We start from the raw sequence: 20,130 nt of genomic DNA on the forward strand, positions 1-20,130 counted from the left end.
GGCCCCCCCCCCCCCCCGAGCCAGACCTGCAAAAAATCACTGCAAGTGTAATTTTTTTATTTCACCAGAAGAATTGATGGAAGTAAATCACAGGAGGCCAAGCGGGGCAGTGCAGGAAGAGAGCTAGGCCTCCTGTTACACTGTTGACAGCACTCTCCTCCTTACCCCACTCGACCTCCTGAAAGTTTCTCCTCCTAGGAAGAGAGAAACTAGAGATGCACCTCATTTTTGGCACTTTGCCCACAGTACCATTTTCTTCCAAAATGTTTGGGCAGACGAAATTTCGGTGCGTCCCTAGTCTACATACAGTGAGGAAAATAATTATTTGATCCCCTGCAGATTTTGTAAGTTTGCCCACTTGCAAAGAAATGAAAGGCCTATAATTTTTTATCATAGGTGTATTTTAAATGATGGAATATCAACCAAAAATCCAGAAAAAAAACACATGATACAAATGTTATAAATTGAGTTGCAGTTCAGTGAGTAAAATAAGTATTTGATCCCCTACCAACCAACAATAATTCTGGCTCCCGCAGACTGGATATGTGGTACACAGATTAGTCCTGTCAATTTAAGAAGGTGCTCCTAACGAAAACTCGTTATGTATATAAAAGACACCTGTCCACTGAATCTTTCTTCCATTCAAACCTCACCACCATGGGCAAGACCAAAGAGCTGTCAAAGGACGTTAGGGACAAGATTGTAGACCTGCACAAAACTGGAATGGGCTACAAGACTATTGGCAAGAAGCTTGGTGAGAAGGATACAACTGTTGGAACGATTATTCGCAGATGGAAGGAATACAAAATGACCATCAATCGCCCTCGGTCTGGAGCTCCATGTAAGATTTTGCATCATGGGGTAAGGATGATCATGAGAAAAGTGAGGGATCAGCCCAGAACTACACAGGAGGAGCTTTTGAATGATGTCAAGGTAGTTGGGACCACACTCACCAAACAAATAATTGGTAACACAATACACCGTCGTGAATTGAGATCCTGCAGCGCCCGCAAGGCCCCCCTACTCAAGAAGGCACATGTACAGGCCCGTCTGAAGTTTGCCAATGAACATCTAAATGATTCAGAGAAGGATTGGAAAAAAGTGCTGCGGTCAGATGAGATCACAATTGAGCTCTGTGGCATTAACTTGACTCGCTGTGTTTGTAGGAAGAAAAATGCTGACCATGACCCTAAGAACACCATCCCTACAGTCAAGCACGGAGGTGGAAACATTTTGCATTGGGGCTGTTTCTTTGCTAAAGGTACAGGCCGACTTTGCCGAATTGAGGTGCCAATGGACGGGGCCATGTATTGTAAAATTCGTAAATGAGAACCTCCTTCCCTCAATCAGAACACTGAAGATGGGTCTGGGATTGGTCTTTCGGCATGACAATGACCTAAAACATACCGCCAAGGCAACAAAGCAGTGGCTCAAGAAGAAGCACATTGGGGTCATGAAGTGGCCTAGCCAGTCTCCAGACCTTAATCCTACATAAAATGTATGCAGGGAACTGAAATTTCGAGTTGCCAATCGACAGCCAAGAAACCTTAAGGATTTAGAGAAGATCTGTAAAGAAGAGTGGACCAAAATCGCTTCTGAGATGTGTGCAAACCTGGTAACCAACTACAAGAAACGTCTTACCTCTGTGCTTGCCTACAAGGGTTTCTCCACCAAGTACTAAGTCATGTTTTCCTTGGGGATCAAATACTTATTTTTCTCACTGTAGTAGAAGTATTGGTAGCTATCTGGTAATTTGTGCAATATTTTGTATGGTGGATACATAAATAACTGATCAAGGTAATTGTATGTTGGGATTCATGGAGCTGGTCATGGTGTGCGTGGTTCACAAGCACATGGTAAGTATAGCATAAATAAGGTGAAATTCAGTTTGTTCAATATGGATAGGTCTAATGTGGCTACCGATCTGTAATACTAGCTCTGTTGGTTAGACTGGTAATCTCCTTGCATATGTCATTTTTTTGAAAATGTACTTTGGTTAATAATCGTAACAATGTAACATAACTTTTTGTAACCAGAATTGGGGATTGTTGGTCTGTTGGGTTATTATTTGAATGCACAGTTACTGAACATGCTTACATGAAGATAAAATTAAATTATTTTTAGGTTTCTGTGTTAATAACTGTGGCTCTTATTGAAATTATTTTAAAGGTCTGGTGAGAAGATCACAGTCACACCTTCATCTAAAGAACTTCTGTTCTACCCACCTTCTGTGGAGGTTGTTGTCAGTGGAGGTAATTTAATGTATTATTTTTTTAAGCAGCTTTTATCAATGGCGTAAGTGTATTGTAAAAGATAGCAACATATCCATGTTCCCCTAACCCACCAATAGGGAACAGATAGAGGCCTAATCATATTCTTCTGTGGCTAATGATACCTGTAGACGTTTTTTCCAAATGCAAACATAAACCTGTGGGACAGGAATATCTGCAGAGTCACATTAACACTGTAAACTCACCAAGCCCCTCCTCCCTCCACTTAATGTCATTGTAGCGCAATGACCTTTTCTCTATCGTCCATTGAGGGACACAGCTGTGAAGAATTCTGAGAGGCAGGGTTATGCTGCTGCCGCTAGTAGAAATGGACCCTAGGCAAACAAAAAAACAACAACTCACTTTAGCACATAACCCCTCCCACCTCACAGCGTTTTGCGAAGTGTCCTCAGGAGCATGGCTGTCTCTTCTGCTGTATTTTAGTTTACTTTGTTTCTTCAAAGAGATTCTACTACTGTGGACTGCTAGTTGATTCATACCGGATAATGTTAAATCCTGGAAATTCTCACTAGCTAGCCGACATGACAGAGATGCATACCAGATGTTAATAAATCCTGGGAGCTTCTCTAGTCTTCAAGGTGCAGGTCGTCTCTGGTCTCAGTACTTATGACGTATCCTCCGGTGGTTCTGTTTCATAAAGCAGGTTGTCTCTGTTCTCAGTACTTATGTCAGTACTTGGTCTATCCAGATAATTAGAAGCTGACAAAGGTGAAAAAAAGTCTCTCCCTCGATTTAACATGACATTTTGCAGGATATATAATGAAATATTTCAATTTAACTGCCTTAGACGTTTTTTTTAACCTCTTGGAAATGGGACCTTTTCCTCTGAACCTCTTGAGAGAAATCTGCAAAAAGCATCACTCTGGAGCCATTCATAGATCTAGCGTCTAACTCATGAGTTTTACGAAGAATGGCCTCCTTATTTCTATAATTAAGAATTCGAATTAGAAAAGGCCTCTGAGGTTTACCTGGTGGTGGGGGGAGGGCAGAAATCCTATGCGCATGTTCAGCCATGAACAATGGAAACAAAGTCTCTACCCATAGTTTCAATTATCCATTTTTCAATAAAAGCCACAGGATTCAGACCCCCCTATATATTCAGAAATGCCGACTGCCCTTATGCTATTACGGCATAGTCTATTTTCTAAATGTTCAGACTTTACAGAGTTCACTATAGATCTTTGCAGAACAACTTTAAGATCAGCGCGCATGGGGTTAATAATGTCTTCAAGTTCACTGACTTTACCCTCCATCGCAGTAGCCCTCTCCCTCAGCTTTTGTAAGTCCTGTCAGAGAAAAGAGACATCTATCCACATACTTTGCACTTGATCTGTTGGAGAAGCTAGAGATGCATTACAAAGCTGTACAGCTGAAAACACATCCTTTAGGCTGGGTTCACACTTGAGTGTATTTTTTCAGCCCGTTTTTTCCCCGCATCTTTTAGCACGTTTTTCCGTTCAGTTAAAACGCGCGTTTCACTGGCGGTATGATTTTTTTTGGGTGTCTTTTCCCCTTATTTTCCCTCCTTTTTTTCCACTTTCAAACTTCTCGCCGGCTCCGCCCCCTGCGACGCGGCCGCTCGAGAGGGACTGAAGTCGGCAGCCGCCGGAGGACACAGCGGGGATCGCGGACAAGGTAAGACCTGTACGCTGTTTTCCCGAGTGTGGCTCGGGGTTACCGCTTTGTTAAGCCAGATCCACACTCGGGAATACCAATGGAAACGCACGGAAAAACGCCCCAAAGAAGCTCCTGTACTCCTTTGGGCGTAGGTCGTTTTCAGCACGTTCCTACGCGCTGTAAAACGCCCAGGTGGGAACCATGCCCATAGGCAACGTACTGCCCATAGGAACGTACTGTAAAACGCCCAGGTGTGAACAAGGCCTAGGAGTTGGTTCAGCAGGTGTTGCATATTGCATGAGGCATTCCTGCTTCTCTGGCGACTCCACTGATGCATTCTGCGCCTACATCAGTGCCAGATGCCTCAGTATTAGTCATAATTGGCAAGTTACCGCCCACAACCTTTTCACCTTGCAAATCTTTAGATGTAGAAAGACTCTCCATATTTGTTGAAGTTCTTCTGGTAAATTTCTCCATGCATACAGCAACCTCCTTCTGTCTTTCCCACATTTGGAAGAAGTCTGTACCGCATGCTTCGCCTCCATCTTGAATATGAACACCCAGAGCCGCACCAACATCCTCCTTTTTAGCCATATTAGCGATTGCGGCCAGTCTACAGCACCCCCCTGCCCGCTACAACCAGCCACCAGACCATGAGTATCTGCAGGGAGAGCTCTGACCCGTCTACTAGTGCCGACAGCTTAGGATCCGCCGGATTCAAACAGAATGGTCCACCAGAGCTCTCACACGTGCCTCCTCACATCCGCTGGCAAGTCACGCCCTGCATTTCGTGGGATTTCAGTGGAGCAGAGGCGCGGTTGTCAACGTAAACAGGAAGTTAGGAGCTGAATACATTTTTGACAGACGCAATAGATATTTTTCTGTACCTGCAGCTGTTTTTAGGAGTCAAAACAAGTGGATTGCGCATGTATTGCAGAGATATATACTGCATATATCTTAGGTCAAAGTATAAGTGCCCTACAATGTTGTAATACTGATTTTGTTTATTTTGAAGGTTTTTTTTTTAGTTTTTTTTTTTTAAATAAGTCCCTTAAATTGGCTTGATGCATTTTACATTGAAAGATGGTGTTTTCTTTGCTGCTTTTTAGAAAGCTGCCCAGGAAAGCTAATAGAAATTCTTGGAAAAGCTGGATTGTTCCTTGAAGGTCAGATACACCCCGAGTTGGAAGGTGTTGAAATTGTAATCAGTGAGAAAGGAGCAGCTTCACCTCTTATAACTGTTTTTACTGATGACAAAGGTTCATACAGGTTAGTACCATGTTTGTATGCTTATCTATGCTGTTCTTTGTTTTATATGTTTGTATGCTATTTTTAATTTGTTTAAATCCATGTTTAGATAGAATAGGGAATTGTTAGATTCATTCGTTTTTTATTGTTGTCTGTGTCCCCATCGCCTATTTTCCTTTCCAGAAAAGAACTCTGACCGCAAAACTAACCTGACAAAGGTTCATGTACTCTAAGACTGTAAAATATATACTTTAAACCAGCTAGCCACCATATATTTGAATATGGTGTCATAGCTTTTTTAATGTTGTTTTTTTTTCTTTTTATTTGTGATTTATTGTTCATTAAACATACAGTATGATGCTACATGAGGTTGGGAATCCTATGGGTTTTCCATTCAACAAAGAAGATTCCTGCATTTTCTTTTTTTCCCCCCAGATTTTTGAAACAAGTATTTCTTGATTTCCAGCAGTGTCACATGTTGGGTCCCTCAAATCTATAAATTCACTGCTATAGATACTCTACTCTATTTTTTTTTTTTTTTCTTCCCCCCTGAAAGTGTCACACTGGACCCCCCCATATAGTAACATTCACTACTACCCTGCTCTGGGGTTGAGTATCAATGGGTCTGGTGTTCCTGGCCCCCATTTGTTTGCGGTGGCCCTCTTTTTCCAAACACCTTTCTTCAAAGACTTTCAAAGGTTTGGGGTCCTGGGCACCCTTCCAATTTACAGACCACCTCTTGGGCTGGGAGGGTACTCCAGCCAGCCTTTCAGACCCTTTTTCTGCTCCTGTCACCACTAGGTTAACAGGCAGCACTTGTTCTCCTCTTCCACTCTCCCAACTGCTCTCTCTACTACCTCTGCTGTCAGCCTGATCGTTTAGTACATGTGCTTTCTAGCCAGCTGCATCTAGACCCAGCGAACTGGCAACTGAACCCCCTCTGTTGCTTTTAGAACTCCCCTCCTGGCTTGTCCTTGGATTGCAGGGTTCTCCAACTCCAATAGCCATGATAGACACCTCAGACTTCCTTACAGGTCTTCGACCCCCCCCTCTGTACTTAGATGACTTCTTATGGTACCCTATAACCCCCTCCTCTCTCCCAAAGGGCACCTTATTTATTAAACCCTGTTTGTCTTATTTTTTTAATATCTCTATTTCATTTTATAACATTCTCCAGTTTACATCATATTTTCATAAACACATTATACATAAACATTCATATACATCATTGTAACTTCATCATATCTTATTCAGACATAATCTTCCTCTCCTATATTTATACACATCTCATTTATCCTCCTTCTCTTTGAAACCACTATCCTCACTCACACCATCCCCCAGCCCGTTTGTCTTAATTATCCTTCATATCTCGGGATATGTAGTCTACCTATGGCCAAACCAATGTATTGTATTGCGTACAAGTAATCACCATATCATATTTCTCCGCTTCCAACTATGGAGATTCACCAGGTGTTAATCCTCATCTTTGTGCCCTCGAGCAGATATATCCTCAAAGGATGCTTACATACTAAATGTTCTATTCACAGAAAGCAAGTATATGAATTCTATTTATTCTTTCCAGTTACAGGTGGGTCACTTATCTTATTGTTACATAGTTATATAGTATAGTCATAGCATAGCGTATAAGACGACCCCCCACTTTTTGTGTAAAAAATATAGGTTTTGGGCTATACTCGTCATATAAGACGAGTAAGCCCCCCCAACAGTAAAAAAAAAGAATATTAAAAAATAAATAGAAATTGTAAAAAAAAAATAAAAAAAAATGTAAAAAATAAATAAAATAAAAATAAGCACAACCCCTCCCTCCCCCCACTTAACTTACACATATTGAGGTGTACGCCATGCACATGCGCTGCAGTGCGTTGTTAGAACGATATATATATATATATTCTGTTTAACAAATGTGTAACGCATTTTAAAGTGGACCTGAACTCAAATAGATTTGAATATTTGCTGTCTTATAGGGAATATCTAGAAGTGTTAATTGTGCCTTGGTACCCTGAAAAATCTAAGTTTTGTCCTAACTTCCTCCTAAAAAGTAACCATTTACTTCTTGTACCCAGGTACTCTTATGGCTACACGGTCATAGCTGTATATCTGCATTGTGGGATCAAAGGCATTATGCCTGTGACTGCTAGTTGGAATTAAAAATAAACAAATGGGTTATACAATTATGGGTATGCCGCTAGGGAAGTCAGAAATGGAGAAGGATTTGGGGGTCATTGTAGACCACAAACTGAAAGGTAGTTTGCAGTGCCAGGCTGCTGTAAACAAAGCTAGCAGGGTTTTGTCCTGTATTAAAAAGGGGATGTATTGCAGGGACAAGTCTATAATTTTGCCACTTTATAGATCATTGGTTCGACCTCATCTGGAGTACGCGGTCCAGTTCTGGTCACCAGTACTAAGAAAAGATGTCCTTGAGTTGGAAAAAGTCCAGCGGAGGGCAACCAAACTAATTAGGGGTATGGAGGACCAGAGCTACGAGACAAGGCTACTAAATTTAAACATGTTCACATTGGAGGTGAGGAGATTAAGGGGGATCTCCATTTACAAAATGTTCAATGGTGGTAGCAACATTAGCGATAAACTGTTTAAAATTAACTCCATTACAAAAACTAGAGGCCACCACCTAAAATTGGTGGAAAAAAAAATTCCAGCACAAGGGGCGAAGGGGGTTCTTCACAGTAAGATCAGTTAGGGTCTGGAACTCACTGCCACAGGCGGTGATTTCAGCAAAGAATGTGGAATTGTTCAAGAAACTTTTGGACGATTTCTTAAGGGACCGCAATATACATGGGTACAGGTTCTCCTAGAATGAGATCCAAATAGGTTGGACTTGATGGACTAATGTCTTTATTCAACCTCAAATACTATGTAACTATGTAACACTGAGATTAGGTGATGTCGCTACTGTGCAGCTCATTGTTCTACTTGCTTGAGAGGAGGGTGTACCTGAGGACTTGCAAATAAGTTCCTCCCTGCTTCTGCTTCTGCTTCATTCTGCGTTTTCTTGATTTATTTTTCTGTCAGCTATCAGAGGGGCAGCTCTGATGGAATTAAACAAAAAACCCCTGCCTTTTCCAATATAGCCACATTTACAAAGAGTCACAATGTAGAACAAGGCAAGGGAAGTCAGTAATTGGTAAATGATCAGCTGGAAGGAGCCCGTAGGTAATACTGCTGACTAGCTCTTTCCCTTTTTTATCACAGGTATTGTAGTTCAGGTCATTTTTTGTTGTTCTGTATTCTTGTAAATGTTAAAGGGTTATTCTCTGTACACAGTGTAGGGCCATTACACAGCGACTTGGAGTATACTATCTCTGCTCAGAAGGAAGGTTTCGTTTTGACTGCTGTTGATGGTACAGTTGGGGACTTCAATGCATTTGCACTTGCCGGAGTCACTTTTGAGGTAAGTCATTGCAGATCAACCTACTTTCATAGAATTTTCTATGATCTTTTTTTTTTTTTAAAGAAAGTTTGATGCTTTTTGTTATGGTGTACTGCATTTAACCCTTTTGCTGGCAATGCAATTTTGCCCTTTCCCCCCCCCACACCTGTTAAAATATGAATTTTTGGCTAAGACCCCCAAAACTATACATTTTTTTAGAATAATGGATCTGTAAAATACACACAATATTTGAGCAAATGTTTATCAAATCTATATTTTCAAAAAAACAAAAGTTCACATAAAACACAAAAACAATATAGTCTCCAATTTTTTGTAACACTTCTATGGAAGTGACTCTTCAACTACCTAGATCAGTTCTCCTGTAGATAGCAGTGCTGGCTAAGCAATTTATAAAACAAGTTTGTGGCTGTTGTTGCAGTCATACGCTCGTTTTAACCGTTTGATTGCTTAGATGTATAGCATACATCCTTGGCAGCCAAATGGCTAAAATATATCTGAAATGTTTGAAACAAAAGGAACTAGGTTGCCAATAGCTGTCAGTAAGATTCCAGATGTCTTTTGTGTACGGTTGTGATGTTAAAGGCAAAATCATTTTCAGACACAAATCCCTGCTAGCTTACTGAGAAAACATAATCTTTTCTTTCAATGTTTCTGATCAGATCCTGTCAGAAGATGAGCAGCCTTTGGCTGGTGTGCTGCTATCTCTCAGTGGTGGAATGTTCCGTTCAAACCTTCTAACTCAAGAAAACGGAATGCTAACGTTCTCAAATCTGGTAATTTTAATTTTCTGTTTCACTTGCTGCACTAGGAAATAAAGCATGTCTTAAAGTGGACCTTTACCCCCTTTCACTAAAAATCACATTAACACGCAGCTCTGCATGCTGATTTTAAATCATCTTACATTCGTTAGTTAACTATGTTTTTCATTTACTTACAATTAGAGTTCATCTACTTCCTGGTCCACTTCTGGTACAAATGATGTAATGTGCCAAAGCGTTACATCCTGGGCAAGTTACATCAGCAGTTCATTGCTGGGAATTCTGATCTGTAGTCTCATGAGATCTCGGGGAAAGGCATTTTTCTCCCCTTAGATGTGCATGGTCACATGTCCTACTCACATGTGCCAGAGTTCCAGGAAGTAATGGAAGATCTAGTAATCTGCCCTTAGTAAAAATGACCACTGTCCGAAGACTTGGAAAGGAAAGAGAAATAAGGTATGCAAAGAATACATAATCTGCAATTATCTTTAAGTATTTGTATTGTCATTACTAAACATTTATAAAGGTCTATCTGTAAAAAAATAAAAAAAATAACCCAAGGCAACTGGACTTGCTGTATTTTTCTTGAAGATATTTCACTAGTGATCCGACCAGCTTCCTCAATTCAGAATGACTTGTACAAAACTTCAGTGAAACAAGCAAAAGTAGGGTAGGAAGGGTTTCTAGAGAGGTACCAAGGCAAAAACCATGTATATATATAAATATATCAATAGTTTATTATACATAAAACGCATAGTTAAAAATGAATCCAGTAGGTAAAAGCATTTACAGTCCATACATGACATGTGTAGATGTGTGTAAAGAGAAGGGTACATGGGTGGTACCTGTCAGGCCACTTGTCAACCTATGCTATCCATCATATCTCCCCAATAGTTGCTCCAATATTATCTCTTTTGCAGCGTGGAGGACATATTGGGTCTATCCCTGGTTCAACAACGAGGTACTAACCTTTTCCTTTATAGAAGACTAGCCTACGATATACAAGCTCTCAGATGATGTACTTGGACTGACGGGGGGGTTTTTATGGGGGGGGGGGGATGGGGTACATCTATCTTGGAGTGAGTACACCATGAGACAATATTGGAGCAACTATTGGGGAGATATGATGGATAGCATAGGTTGACAAGTGGCCTGACAGTACCACCCATGTACCCTTCTCTTTACACACATCTACACATTATTACAAACACTAATATTATTACAGAAACACAGGCTACAATACATTTCCAGTTTCTCGTCTGGACACTAACAACATTTATCTTCTGCCCTCATGTGCTCCAAGATGGAGACTCTCATAGTTTAGAGTTAGGACCGCACTATAAGAGGTGCCTTGGCGCGGCAGTGCGGCTTACACATCCTTTGCAGAAGACGTGTATCCAAACCTCTGTCATTGTCCTTAGTGGTGAGACAAGTTGTTTTACATGCTGGTTTGTGAGTGTGCCATGATGCCTTTCTACTGTTCAAAGGTTCAAAGCCCATTTCGTGTGCACCTTACTGTATAACTGGTAACAAATTGTTGAGTGCGTTTGTCGTTTGTTTTGCTATGGTGAAGTGCCGGGTGGTCACTTTCGATGGGGATGTCCATCCATGTGGGGATTTACAATATAAGGAATGCTTTAGGAGCTATACACTGTGCAATGTTGTTATATGCCCTATGTGACCATACATTGAGAGAATAATTCTATGCAAGAAAATCTCTTTCTAATGCTAGATCAATATATACACTGATCCCCTGAAGAAGCCATTGGCGAAACGCGTCGGGATGAATTACGCCAGACTATTATCTGGACACTAACTGAAGGATAGCTCCACTATCCTGACTTCATAAATCTACATGTATGGACTGTAAATGCTTTTACCTACTGGATTCATTTTTAACTATGCGTTTTATGTATAATAAACTATTGATATATTTATATATATATATACATGGTCTTTGCCTTGGTACCCCTCTAGAAACCCTCCCTACCCTACTTTTGCTTGTTTGACTTTATTGAGGGGGAGAGGTGTGGGCAGGGGACCCTCGTTTGAGGCAATCCACCAGCTTTGCTTTGACAAAACTTCAGTGGGAATAAATATGGTGAATGTTACTCCGATCTGTTAGTCGCAAGCAGGCGTTGATTGCATTTGCATAATTGGAGCTAGGAGGTGTTATTAACCTGCCCAGAGAGACGTGTTAAGACAGCTTTGTGTGTGGCAGACAATAGATGTCTCACCCCCCCCCCGTACTTATTCCAGGCTTGTGTATGTTTATCTAATACCTTTTACAAGCTGGGTATTGTTTTATGCTAATGAGAGAAAACTCCTCTTTATTTGTATCTCAGGCTGTGCTTCTTATATTTATTCTGGCTGCTGGGCACTGTTTATGCCCTAATCACTATTTTAAATTTCCTGTCTTTTCCTTCTCCCTAATTTATTATTATTTTTTCTTTTTGTGACACACGACTCCACCATTTCGCTGAGCTACATTGCTCAGCAAAATGGTGCACAGTTCTCACAAGCTCACAAAGCAGATCTAAGACCTCATCAAACATTCGACAACATGGGAGTTGCGTTGAGCCAGTTCTTTTTAAGCACCTCAGACATTTGCCTTTTCAGGGAGACAGTTTAGGGCAGCAGGCGCAATACTTTTGCTTTCAGTGCTCCTTCTGCCGTTACAATGGCCACATTTCCATTGCCTGATATTCTTCTTGGTTTGTCTTCAGCTCATTCTTCTTGGTTTGTCTTCAGCTCATTTGGTCTATGAGTATTCCTGGGGAGTTTGGGTAGCCTTTTTTTACTGTTTTTCCAACATGTCTGGTGAAAAAACACAGGGTAGGTCCCCTTGTAACTGTGGATGACGCACCTAATCAGGACCTTTTTTTTACATCATGTGCAAGGCTGAACTTGCCTTCTGGTTTTCTTAAAGATCCAAGTCGAATCCACGTTTGCTGGTGGCAATTTCTTTTGCCCTTTTCATCCTTAGAGTGCTCATTCCTCTTCCTTTGTAAAGTGGAGGTGTTCCTTTCTTCAGTTGGCTCCCTCCTGTTTGCAGAAATGTAAAACGCAGAGATGATCCGTAGAAGAAGAGATTCTGCCAGTTGAATTTTCAGTCAGAGATTTCACCAAATCTGATCCAAACTACAGCATTTCCTTTTAATTTGAGACAGTTTTCTTTCCCCTAACACAGTGTTTGTGCTTCGTTTTCATAGCCCTAAACGCTTCCCTGGTTTTGATGTTTTTATCTACAAAGTTTGGAAACACCCATACAAACCATCCTTTGTCCCTAAGCGGTTCATGACTTTCTATCCTTTCCCTTTGTGGAGAATTTTGTCAAGAAAGGGTCTACATATTGCTTTGACCATCACTGTAGAAGACACCTCTTCTTTTAAAGACCCTACTGACAAAAAGCAACTTTTAAATTATTTACTTCTTGGCGAGCTCTGCTCTTCAACCCATGCTCCCCTACTCACTCATCTCTGACCTTGTCCGACTGGTCAAGTATTCTGAACAGAGAGTTGGCTTTTGCTGGCATTGACACTTCTGTGTGACACAGTGCTGGATGCTTACCAGGTTATGCTTGAGTAAACCCATCTGCTCTCCAGATCCAACGTCGTATAGACCTCCTTTTAGCCATCAAAGGATTGTTGCTTTGGGGTCTCATCATTCTCTTTTCCCCAGCCTAATGGGTTCAAGGTCTTTATTTAAACCTTTTTACAGTTCTGAAACCTAAAGGATACATTTGTTCCATCTTGGACGTATAAGCACTCAGGGCCTTCATAAGTTTTCCTTGGAATGGAATCTATGCAAACATTTATTGCTTTCCTTTATCGTAGAGACTTCTTGGCTTGACATATTTACACATTCCTATCTTTCCAAGTCATCTGCATTTGCTCCGTTTTGCTGTGTGCGACAGCCACTATCAATTTTGTTGCTTTTCCCTTTACCCTAGCCTTGGCTTTGAGACTGTTCACAAAGATCCTGACACCTATTTTTGTTTTAATTATTTTATAGATATTGTAGTCGTTGAATACTTAATTGATCTGACCTTACAGTCAGAAATGGTGACTTCTTGATGTTTAAAATTTATCTGACGCCCTCCCAGATCCACAGTGAGACCTTGTACCTCAAGGTGTAAATCTCACTGTATATCTGGGAGGGCGTCTGATAAATTTTAAACATCAAGAAGTCGCCATTTCTGACGCATCACTTGTAGTACTTGGGCCTTCTCCTGGATAACCTTTAAGGACAGGGTCTTCCTGCCCAAGAGAAGTTGATGTAGCAGTGTCTGGTTTGACAAATTCAATCCCAAATCCCCACAATGATGACCCTGCATACGGGTGCTGGGTTTGATGGTATTCTCTTCAAGGGGATTCCATTTTCTTAGCCTCACTTAGGAATCTTGTGACAGTATATTGTCATGGCATGGGAAAAATCTTGTTTGTCCCTAGACACAATGATTCAGTTACATCCTTGAACCGAGATGCCTGTCATGGTGGCTTTAATCCCGGTCATGTTTTGGAGGGTGAACTTTTCTCTCCCCTTACATTGGAAGATTGTCATGATGAACACCAGCCTTCTGAGTTTGGCAGAGTACTGGGCCCACCATTCAGGGGTGTTGGTCTCTGATGGAATTGACGCTTCTCGTCATCATCATGGAGTTACAGGCAGTTTGTCTGTTGTTATTGCACTGGACCTCTCTTCTGTTCATTGGACAGTGTCAGGCCTGTGTTAATCCTTAGGTGGAGACCAGCAGTGTTGCGATGGTGAAGGAAGTAGAGTCTATCCTGTCAAGTTTCAGCGCTACCCGCGGTGCACATTCCTTGGAGGAAAAATTGAGAGATTTGGATATTTTCTCAGCAGACCACATTTGGACCCATGCATATGGTTTCTCCATCCAGAGTAGATTTAGGACATATGCCCTCGTTTAGGGGACATCCGCTGTTTTTACTAGTGTCTCATTTCAACAAGATGCAACAGTTGGTATGCCCTGATCTGTGCTTTTTCCAGTAAAGCTTTTACCTCGTCTACTTTGCAAATTAAGGCAGAGAGCATTCCAGTCATTCTCATTGCTCTGGATTGGCCTCGAAGAGTGTGGTACATCGGCATAATTTGTCTGTAGCCAGCACTCCTTGACCTCTAGCAGATCGGTCAGGTCTGTTATCTTAAAGTCAAAAGATTTTTAAGCTATTTCAAATGCTAATTAAATCAATTTTATAATAGATGCTGCTCATTGATGTTAACAGTTTAAGCTTCCTGCAGAATCTGCTGATCCCCTGAGCACTCGCTCTGATATCCTGTTTTAGGGTGTTTTTTTTTTCCTTGCAGGGACCAAGGAGCATCCCTTGTGTGAGCTAGTAAGCTGTGTGTGACTATAAACAAACAGGTTCAACAAGGCAAGCCCCTCCACTGCTCCCCGCTATTGATCTAGATTAATTATTATTATTATTATTATACAGGATTTATATAGCGCCTACAGTTTGCTCAGCGCTTTAAAAACTGAGGGAGACGATACAGTTAACAATACAATTTCAGTAGGAGGGGACAGTTCAGGAAGGGCAAGGGATACAAAAGGTAATAACTGTTTGGGATGATTTAACTGAAAGTACTGTTATATTGAGGTGGGATAGGCCTCCCTGAAGAGATGAGTTTTCAAGGGTCACTTAAAGATGGACAGAATAGGAGATAGGCAGACAGATTGGGGTAGGACGTTCCAGGGGATGGGAGACACTCTGGAAAAATCCTTGAGGCGAGCATGCGAGGAGGTGACGAGCTGGAGAGCAGGAGGTCTTGGAAAGAGCGAAGGAGGCGGTTTGGGTGATCTGTTGAGGTGAGGTGGGTGATGTAGGTTGGGGCGCAGAGGTTATTGTTAGTACTGTATTATCAATTTTTATACGTTGGGGAAGTGGGAGCCAGTAGAGCGGGTGGCGGACACTGATCGGTTGGTAAGGTGAATGAGTCTGGCAGCAGCGTATATGATGGACTGAAGGGGTATAGCCTGCTTGGTGGTAGGCCAATAAAGAGGGAGGTGCAGTATCAAGAAAAGATTTTACAAGGGAGTGAATAAGAAGCTTTGCGGTATCCTTTGTTAAGAAGGGACGAATTATGGAAATGTTATGGAGTTTGAGTTGGCAAGAATACAAATTGGATGCGGGGCTGAAAGGAGAGCTCAGAATCCAGGAATACTCGGAGTACTCTGGCTTGAAGGGAGGTGTTGATTGTAGTGCTGTTGATTCTGATAGAGAAGTTGGGGGAGGAAACACGGAGAGGAGGAAATATTATAAGCTCGGTTTTGGACGGATTTAGTTTGAGGAAGTGGTGTGACATCCATGTCGATATGTCAGTGAGTAGGTTAGTGATGCATGAGGAGATAGAAGGGGTGAGCTGAGGGGTAGAGAGATATATTTGGTGTCGTCAGCATTTAGATGGTAATTGAAGCCATGGGAGGTTATCAATTGACCCAGTTGATAACCTCCCATGAAAAAAAGCTTGTGAGTTTAATACTACTTTAACCGCCTGCTGTCCGGCCGTTTAATTACAACAGCGGCTTCTTGAATGCGGGTGGGCGTTTTTAAACGTTCCATCCCGCCCTGCTCGTGCCCGCCGCTAGGCGGTGCGCACGAGTCCATAGGTGACATTAGGGTTCTTAAAGACCCCTGATGTCTCCATGAAGAGGACCTGACACTGAAAATTGGCTATCACAAAGGGGGCTTGGTAGTCCCCTATGTGATAGCAATAAAGCTAAGTGAAAAAAAAAAGGTTTAAAAGAATTAGTTAAAAAAAATATATTAAAAAATGAAGTCACATATAAAGGTAATAAAAAATATCCCCCGCCCCCCACATACACATGCAAACATGCGTCGAGTGCGGAAACGACGATTGCATCCACATGTTACATGTTGCAGTGAGAGCAATAATTCTAGGGCCATTAATCAATGATAACACTAAACTGATGAGCGGTAAAAGCTTTTAAAGCGTCGCCTATGCCCATATTTGGGCATTATATTTTTTGCGACTTCGCGGGCGCACGCAATTTTAAAGCTTGACATGTTTGGTGTCTATTTACCCGACGTGACCCCGTATTTTTTATATTTTGCCAAAACTTTGGGTAATAATAATTGTTTTATAACATAACGTAGGGAAAACTGTTTTTTTTCCCTGAAATTTTCGGTCCTTTTTTCATTATATAGTAAAAATAGTGCTGATTAAATACCACCAAAAGAAAGCTCCTATCTGTCCCCAAAAAATCGTATAAAATTCATTTCAGTACAGCGTTGCATGACGGAATAAATGTCAAAGTACTGCAGCGCTGAACACTGAAAAATGGCCTGGATAGGAAGGGGGTGTAAACATCTCGGTCAGCAAGTGGTTAAGGACTGATCTCCTCTCTGCCTCTCGTTCGGTCGCTGGTTTTGATGGTCTGGCTGTTGAAACCCAGGTTCTAAGAGACGGGCATTCAGTAGTTCCAACCATGCTTACATGGTTGAAATAATGCAGAAATAACCAAAATGCCCACAAGATGGCAGCACATGAGTCGGCTATGCTACTGCTCATAATACATGGCTTAAAAGAGAACTATGGGGTAAGTGTTTTGAAGACTTGAAAGACAAAATGGAAAACATGCATATAATGCAACCACTTTATCAACTCATGGAGTCTATGAACATGACCTTTGTAACTTGTCCTCTGGACCTGAAAAATAAAGAAAGGACATATACTCAGAAGTCCAAATATCAGATGAAGTCTGTGATGACCATGAGCATAGCAGACTTGATTGCTGGACAGTCCTTTCAAGTGCATTAGGTCACTTGTCCATGGGTGGCAAACTTGTAAAGTTCTTGAGAGATAAAAATTAGATGTCTCTTGGTTGATTAAGGGCAATTTTAAACAAGCCATCCTTAGATGGTGCATGCTGCAATGTTAGTAGCTGAAGACTAGGGCACTCATGTAATTCCGATTACAAAGTCTCCAGGTGAAACGGGAATCGTTCAAAGCTCCTGAGCAAGTAGAGTTGCTGGAGTAAGAATGGCTGTGAACTCGGGATCCATAGTCGCATCACTGTCGATGAATGGATTCAGCTTGGCAGTTGCATTATTTTTATCAATGTCTTTGCAGAGAGGTTTTTGGCAAATGTGCCAGTCCTGACAGTGAACATCATTGGGCGTAGTGTGAGAGCAGTGTGGAATATGGATTAACCTTGCAGTAGTGCATACAAGCCTTGTACAATTGGAGAAACGTTCAAAGTGTTGACAGACCAAGATTAATCTTTGTTCAGATTTGGTGACAAGGGTTTTGACTTCAGGATGAATCTCTGGAGTGTTTTCAGGATCTCGAAGACTAAAGACATTAGCTGTAGTTTCTTCTGGATGAACCAGCAGAAATTCAGGACCTGTTAACCAAGAAGAGGTTGCGAAGACACTTGCAGACAGGGACACATGCAGGCCTGGTGGCATGATCTGCAGAATTAATTTCTGATGGACCATAATGCCATTGTTGAGGCTTAGCTTCCAGGACACCCATTTTGAATGTTTGTTCATTGGTAGTGGAGCATCCCAATCTTTAATGGTCTCTGAATTTTGTCTTAGTAAGGATTTACCTTGTATGGTGATGAGAACCACTGAGAGAATACCAAGTTTGGTATGTCTGCAGAGCTGACTTGAAAGCCGAAGATGTCTTTTAATAAATCCTGTGGCGTGATCGCCAACCTGAAAGGCTTTCATAACAACAGCACTGTTTGAGGCAATCTTATGAAGTCTGAGGTTGGCTTCAGAAAGCATACCTTGGGTCTTTTGGAGCAGGTCTATGGCTTTATCATGGAGGAGAATCATCTTGCATGACTGGTGTAGAAGAATCTAATGGTTTTCCCAAGCTATTTACTGCTTGCGGAGTAACTGGGGAATCAGGTGCACTGATCTGAGTGTTTACATCAGTGGATTACTGCTCATCCAAACTGTTGAAGGATATATGGTGCATAGTTCCACCAGAACAGGGTGGTGGTTTAATGTAGTTTTTGTTTACCTGTACGATGATTTTATTGGAGCATACACCATCTGTCTTTTGGGCTTAAGGAGCGTCATTCCACCCATTGTGTTGCTGATGTACCTTGTGTCCAGAATGTCTCCTGCCTAACAAAAGCATAATTTTGTCATCATTGTCAAGGGGTGGGATGCAGTCAGCTAAATGTCTTAGATGAGGTTGAGAAAGTGCATCCTCTGGTGTAGGAATTTCATTCCTGTAGTTGGGCAACTGATTGCACTCGATCAGATTAGGAAGTTCAATTCTCTCAGTTCCTTTTATAGGAGAAATGATAAAAAATAGCATAGGTTGTTCTTCCTGTGAGTTGCACTGAACCAGCACAGGTGTGCAGTGTATAAGATGATCCATTTCCCTTTATGACAAACAAGTCAAAGAATTCTGAAGTGGTAAGGGAGTGACAGCTTTGGTCATCTAAGACTGCATACATATTGACTGCTTTTTCAGGTTGTCCTTGACGAAACACCTTGATGAGACTTTTTTTTTTTTGCAAGAGTCTTTCCCCAAAATCCTTTAAGAAGTAGTTCACTATATTTTGATGGAACTGTTGCAGGTGGTTGCCCATGGCTCTCCCCGCAGATTACAGTACATGAAGAAACATTTGTTGTGGTTGGAGCATGACTTTGTTGCTCCCCGCCATGATTTGAGACAGGGCAGGATGCATAGCTGTAACATGTTTGTCACTATTGCATTCTGTGCACTTGATGACAATTTTACAGTCTTTAGCAAAATGATCATAGGAAGCACAGCACCTGTAACATATTCCAAGTCTCTGGAGAGTCTCCTTGCGTCTTGTAAAGTCTTTGCCCTAAGCCCAATTCCTTGAGGCATTGATGATTACGGTCTACATCTCTCTTCCCTGAATCACTTGTTACGCCCATTTCTCTTGCAGGCCGCATGGCATTTCAGACAACACTAGATTCACGTCATGAGCGGGGTCCAGGTACACGTGGGTCTGTCTTTGCCAACTCCAGCTCCATGAGGAGGTCACTTAGTTCTTGAAGCCTGTGTTGATCGTTATTACCTATTTTTGGAAATAATTGCAGTCTCTTGAATAGAGCGTTTTATATGGCTTCAGAGCTGCCATAGGTTTGCTCAAGTTTTGCCCATGCAGCAGCAAGACCTCCATCTGGATAGTCAACATGACCAACATGACTTTATGACCAAATCAAGTTCCTCCTTGGCAGTAAGTTTGAGATCAGCAATAGCAGCTTTGAAGGTTGATCTCCAAACCCTGTAGTTCTCTGGACAGTCGTTGAACCTTAAGAGGCTAATGAGAATGAGCTGGCGGCGAATCATACATCTGGCGAAGACGGGTCCAATCTCTCACTCTTTGGTGCCAAAGTAACTTGTGGAGCCTCTTTAGGCGTGACCGTTCTCTGGTGAATAAGGGTGAGGTATACCAGGATAAAATGACGTTGCAAGAGCGTTTAGCTGTGGGTGTAGTCTCTAAGACTTCTGATGGCTGTAGCTTGAACTGTGGCTTGTCACTGGCAGTCACCTTGTTGTTAGCAGGAGGTGATGTGGTTTGCTTTGTAGATACACTTGCATGGTGGACTTGAAGAGACTCAGTGCATTCAACTGTGTCTTCCAGTTCTGCTGGGAGGGAACAGTCCAAATTAGTACTTTGTCCCATTGCTTGTTCAAGGACTTTCAGCCTAGCTAGAGCAACTGCTTCTTCCCTTTCCATTTAACCCCTTCATGACTGAGGCCTTTTTTTCATTTTTTGCACCCATGTTATATTCCACATTTT

General features: G+C 41.7%; 1 protein-coding gene across 1 annotated transcript in view; it reads left to right on the forward strand.

The window, feature by feature from the left end:
• The window catches only part of LOC108798330 (nodal modulator 3-like), a 90,130-nt gene that overhangs the window by 47,184 nt on the left and 22,816 nt on the right, over positions 1–20,130 (forward strand). The window contains exons 20-23 of the mRNA XM_018570069.1: positions 2,170–2,252; positions 5,018–5,177; positions 8,460–8,586; positions 9,246–9,359. Coding sequence (XP_018425571.1) covers positions 2,170–2,252; positions 5,018–5,177; positions 8,460–8,586; positions 9,246–9,359 — 484 coding nt within the window. The remainder of the gene's footprint in view (positions 1–2,169; positions 2,253–5,017; positions 5,178–8,459; positions 8,587–9,245; positions 9,360–20,130) is intronic.

This window comes from Nanorana parkeri, unplaced genomic scaffold, assembly GCF_000935625.1.
Source record: "Nanorana parkeri isolate BGI_ZX_2015 unplaced genomic scaffold, ASM93562v1 scaffold1451, whole genome shotgun sequence".
Taxonomy (NCBI): Eukaryota; Metazoa; Chordata; class Amphibia; order Anura; family Dicroglossidae; genus Nanorana; species Nanorana parkeri.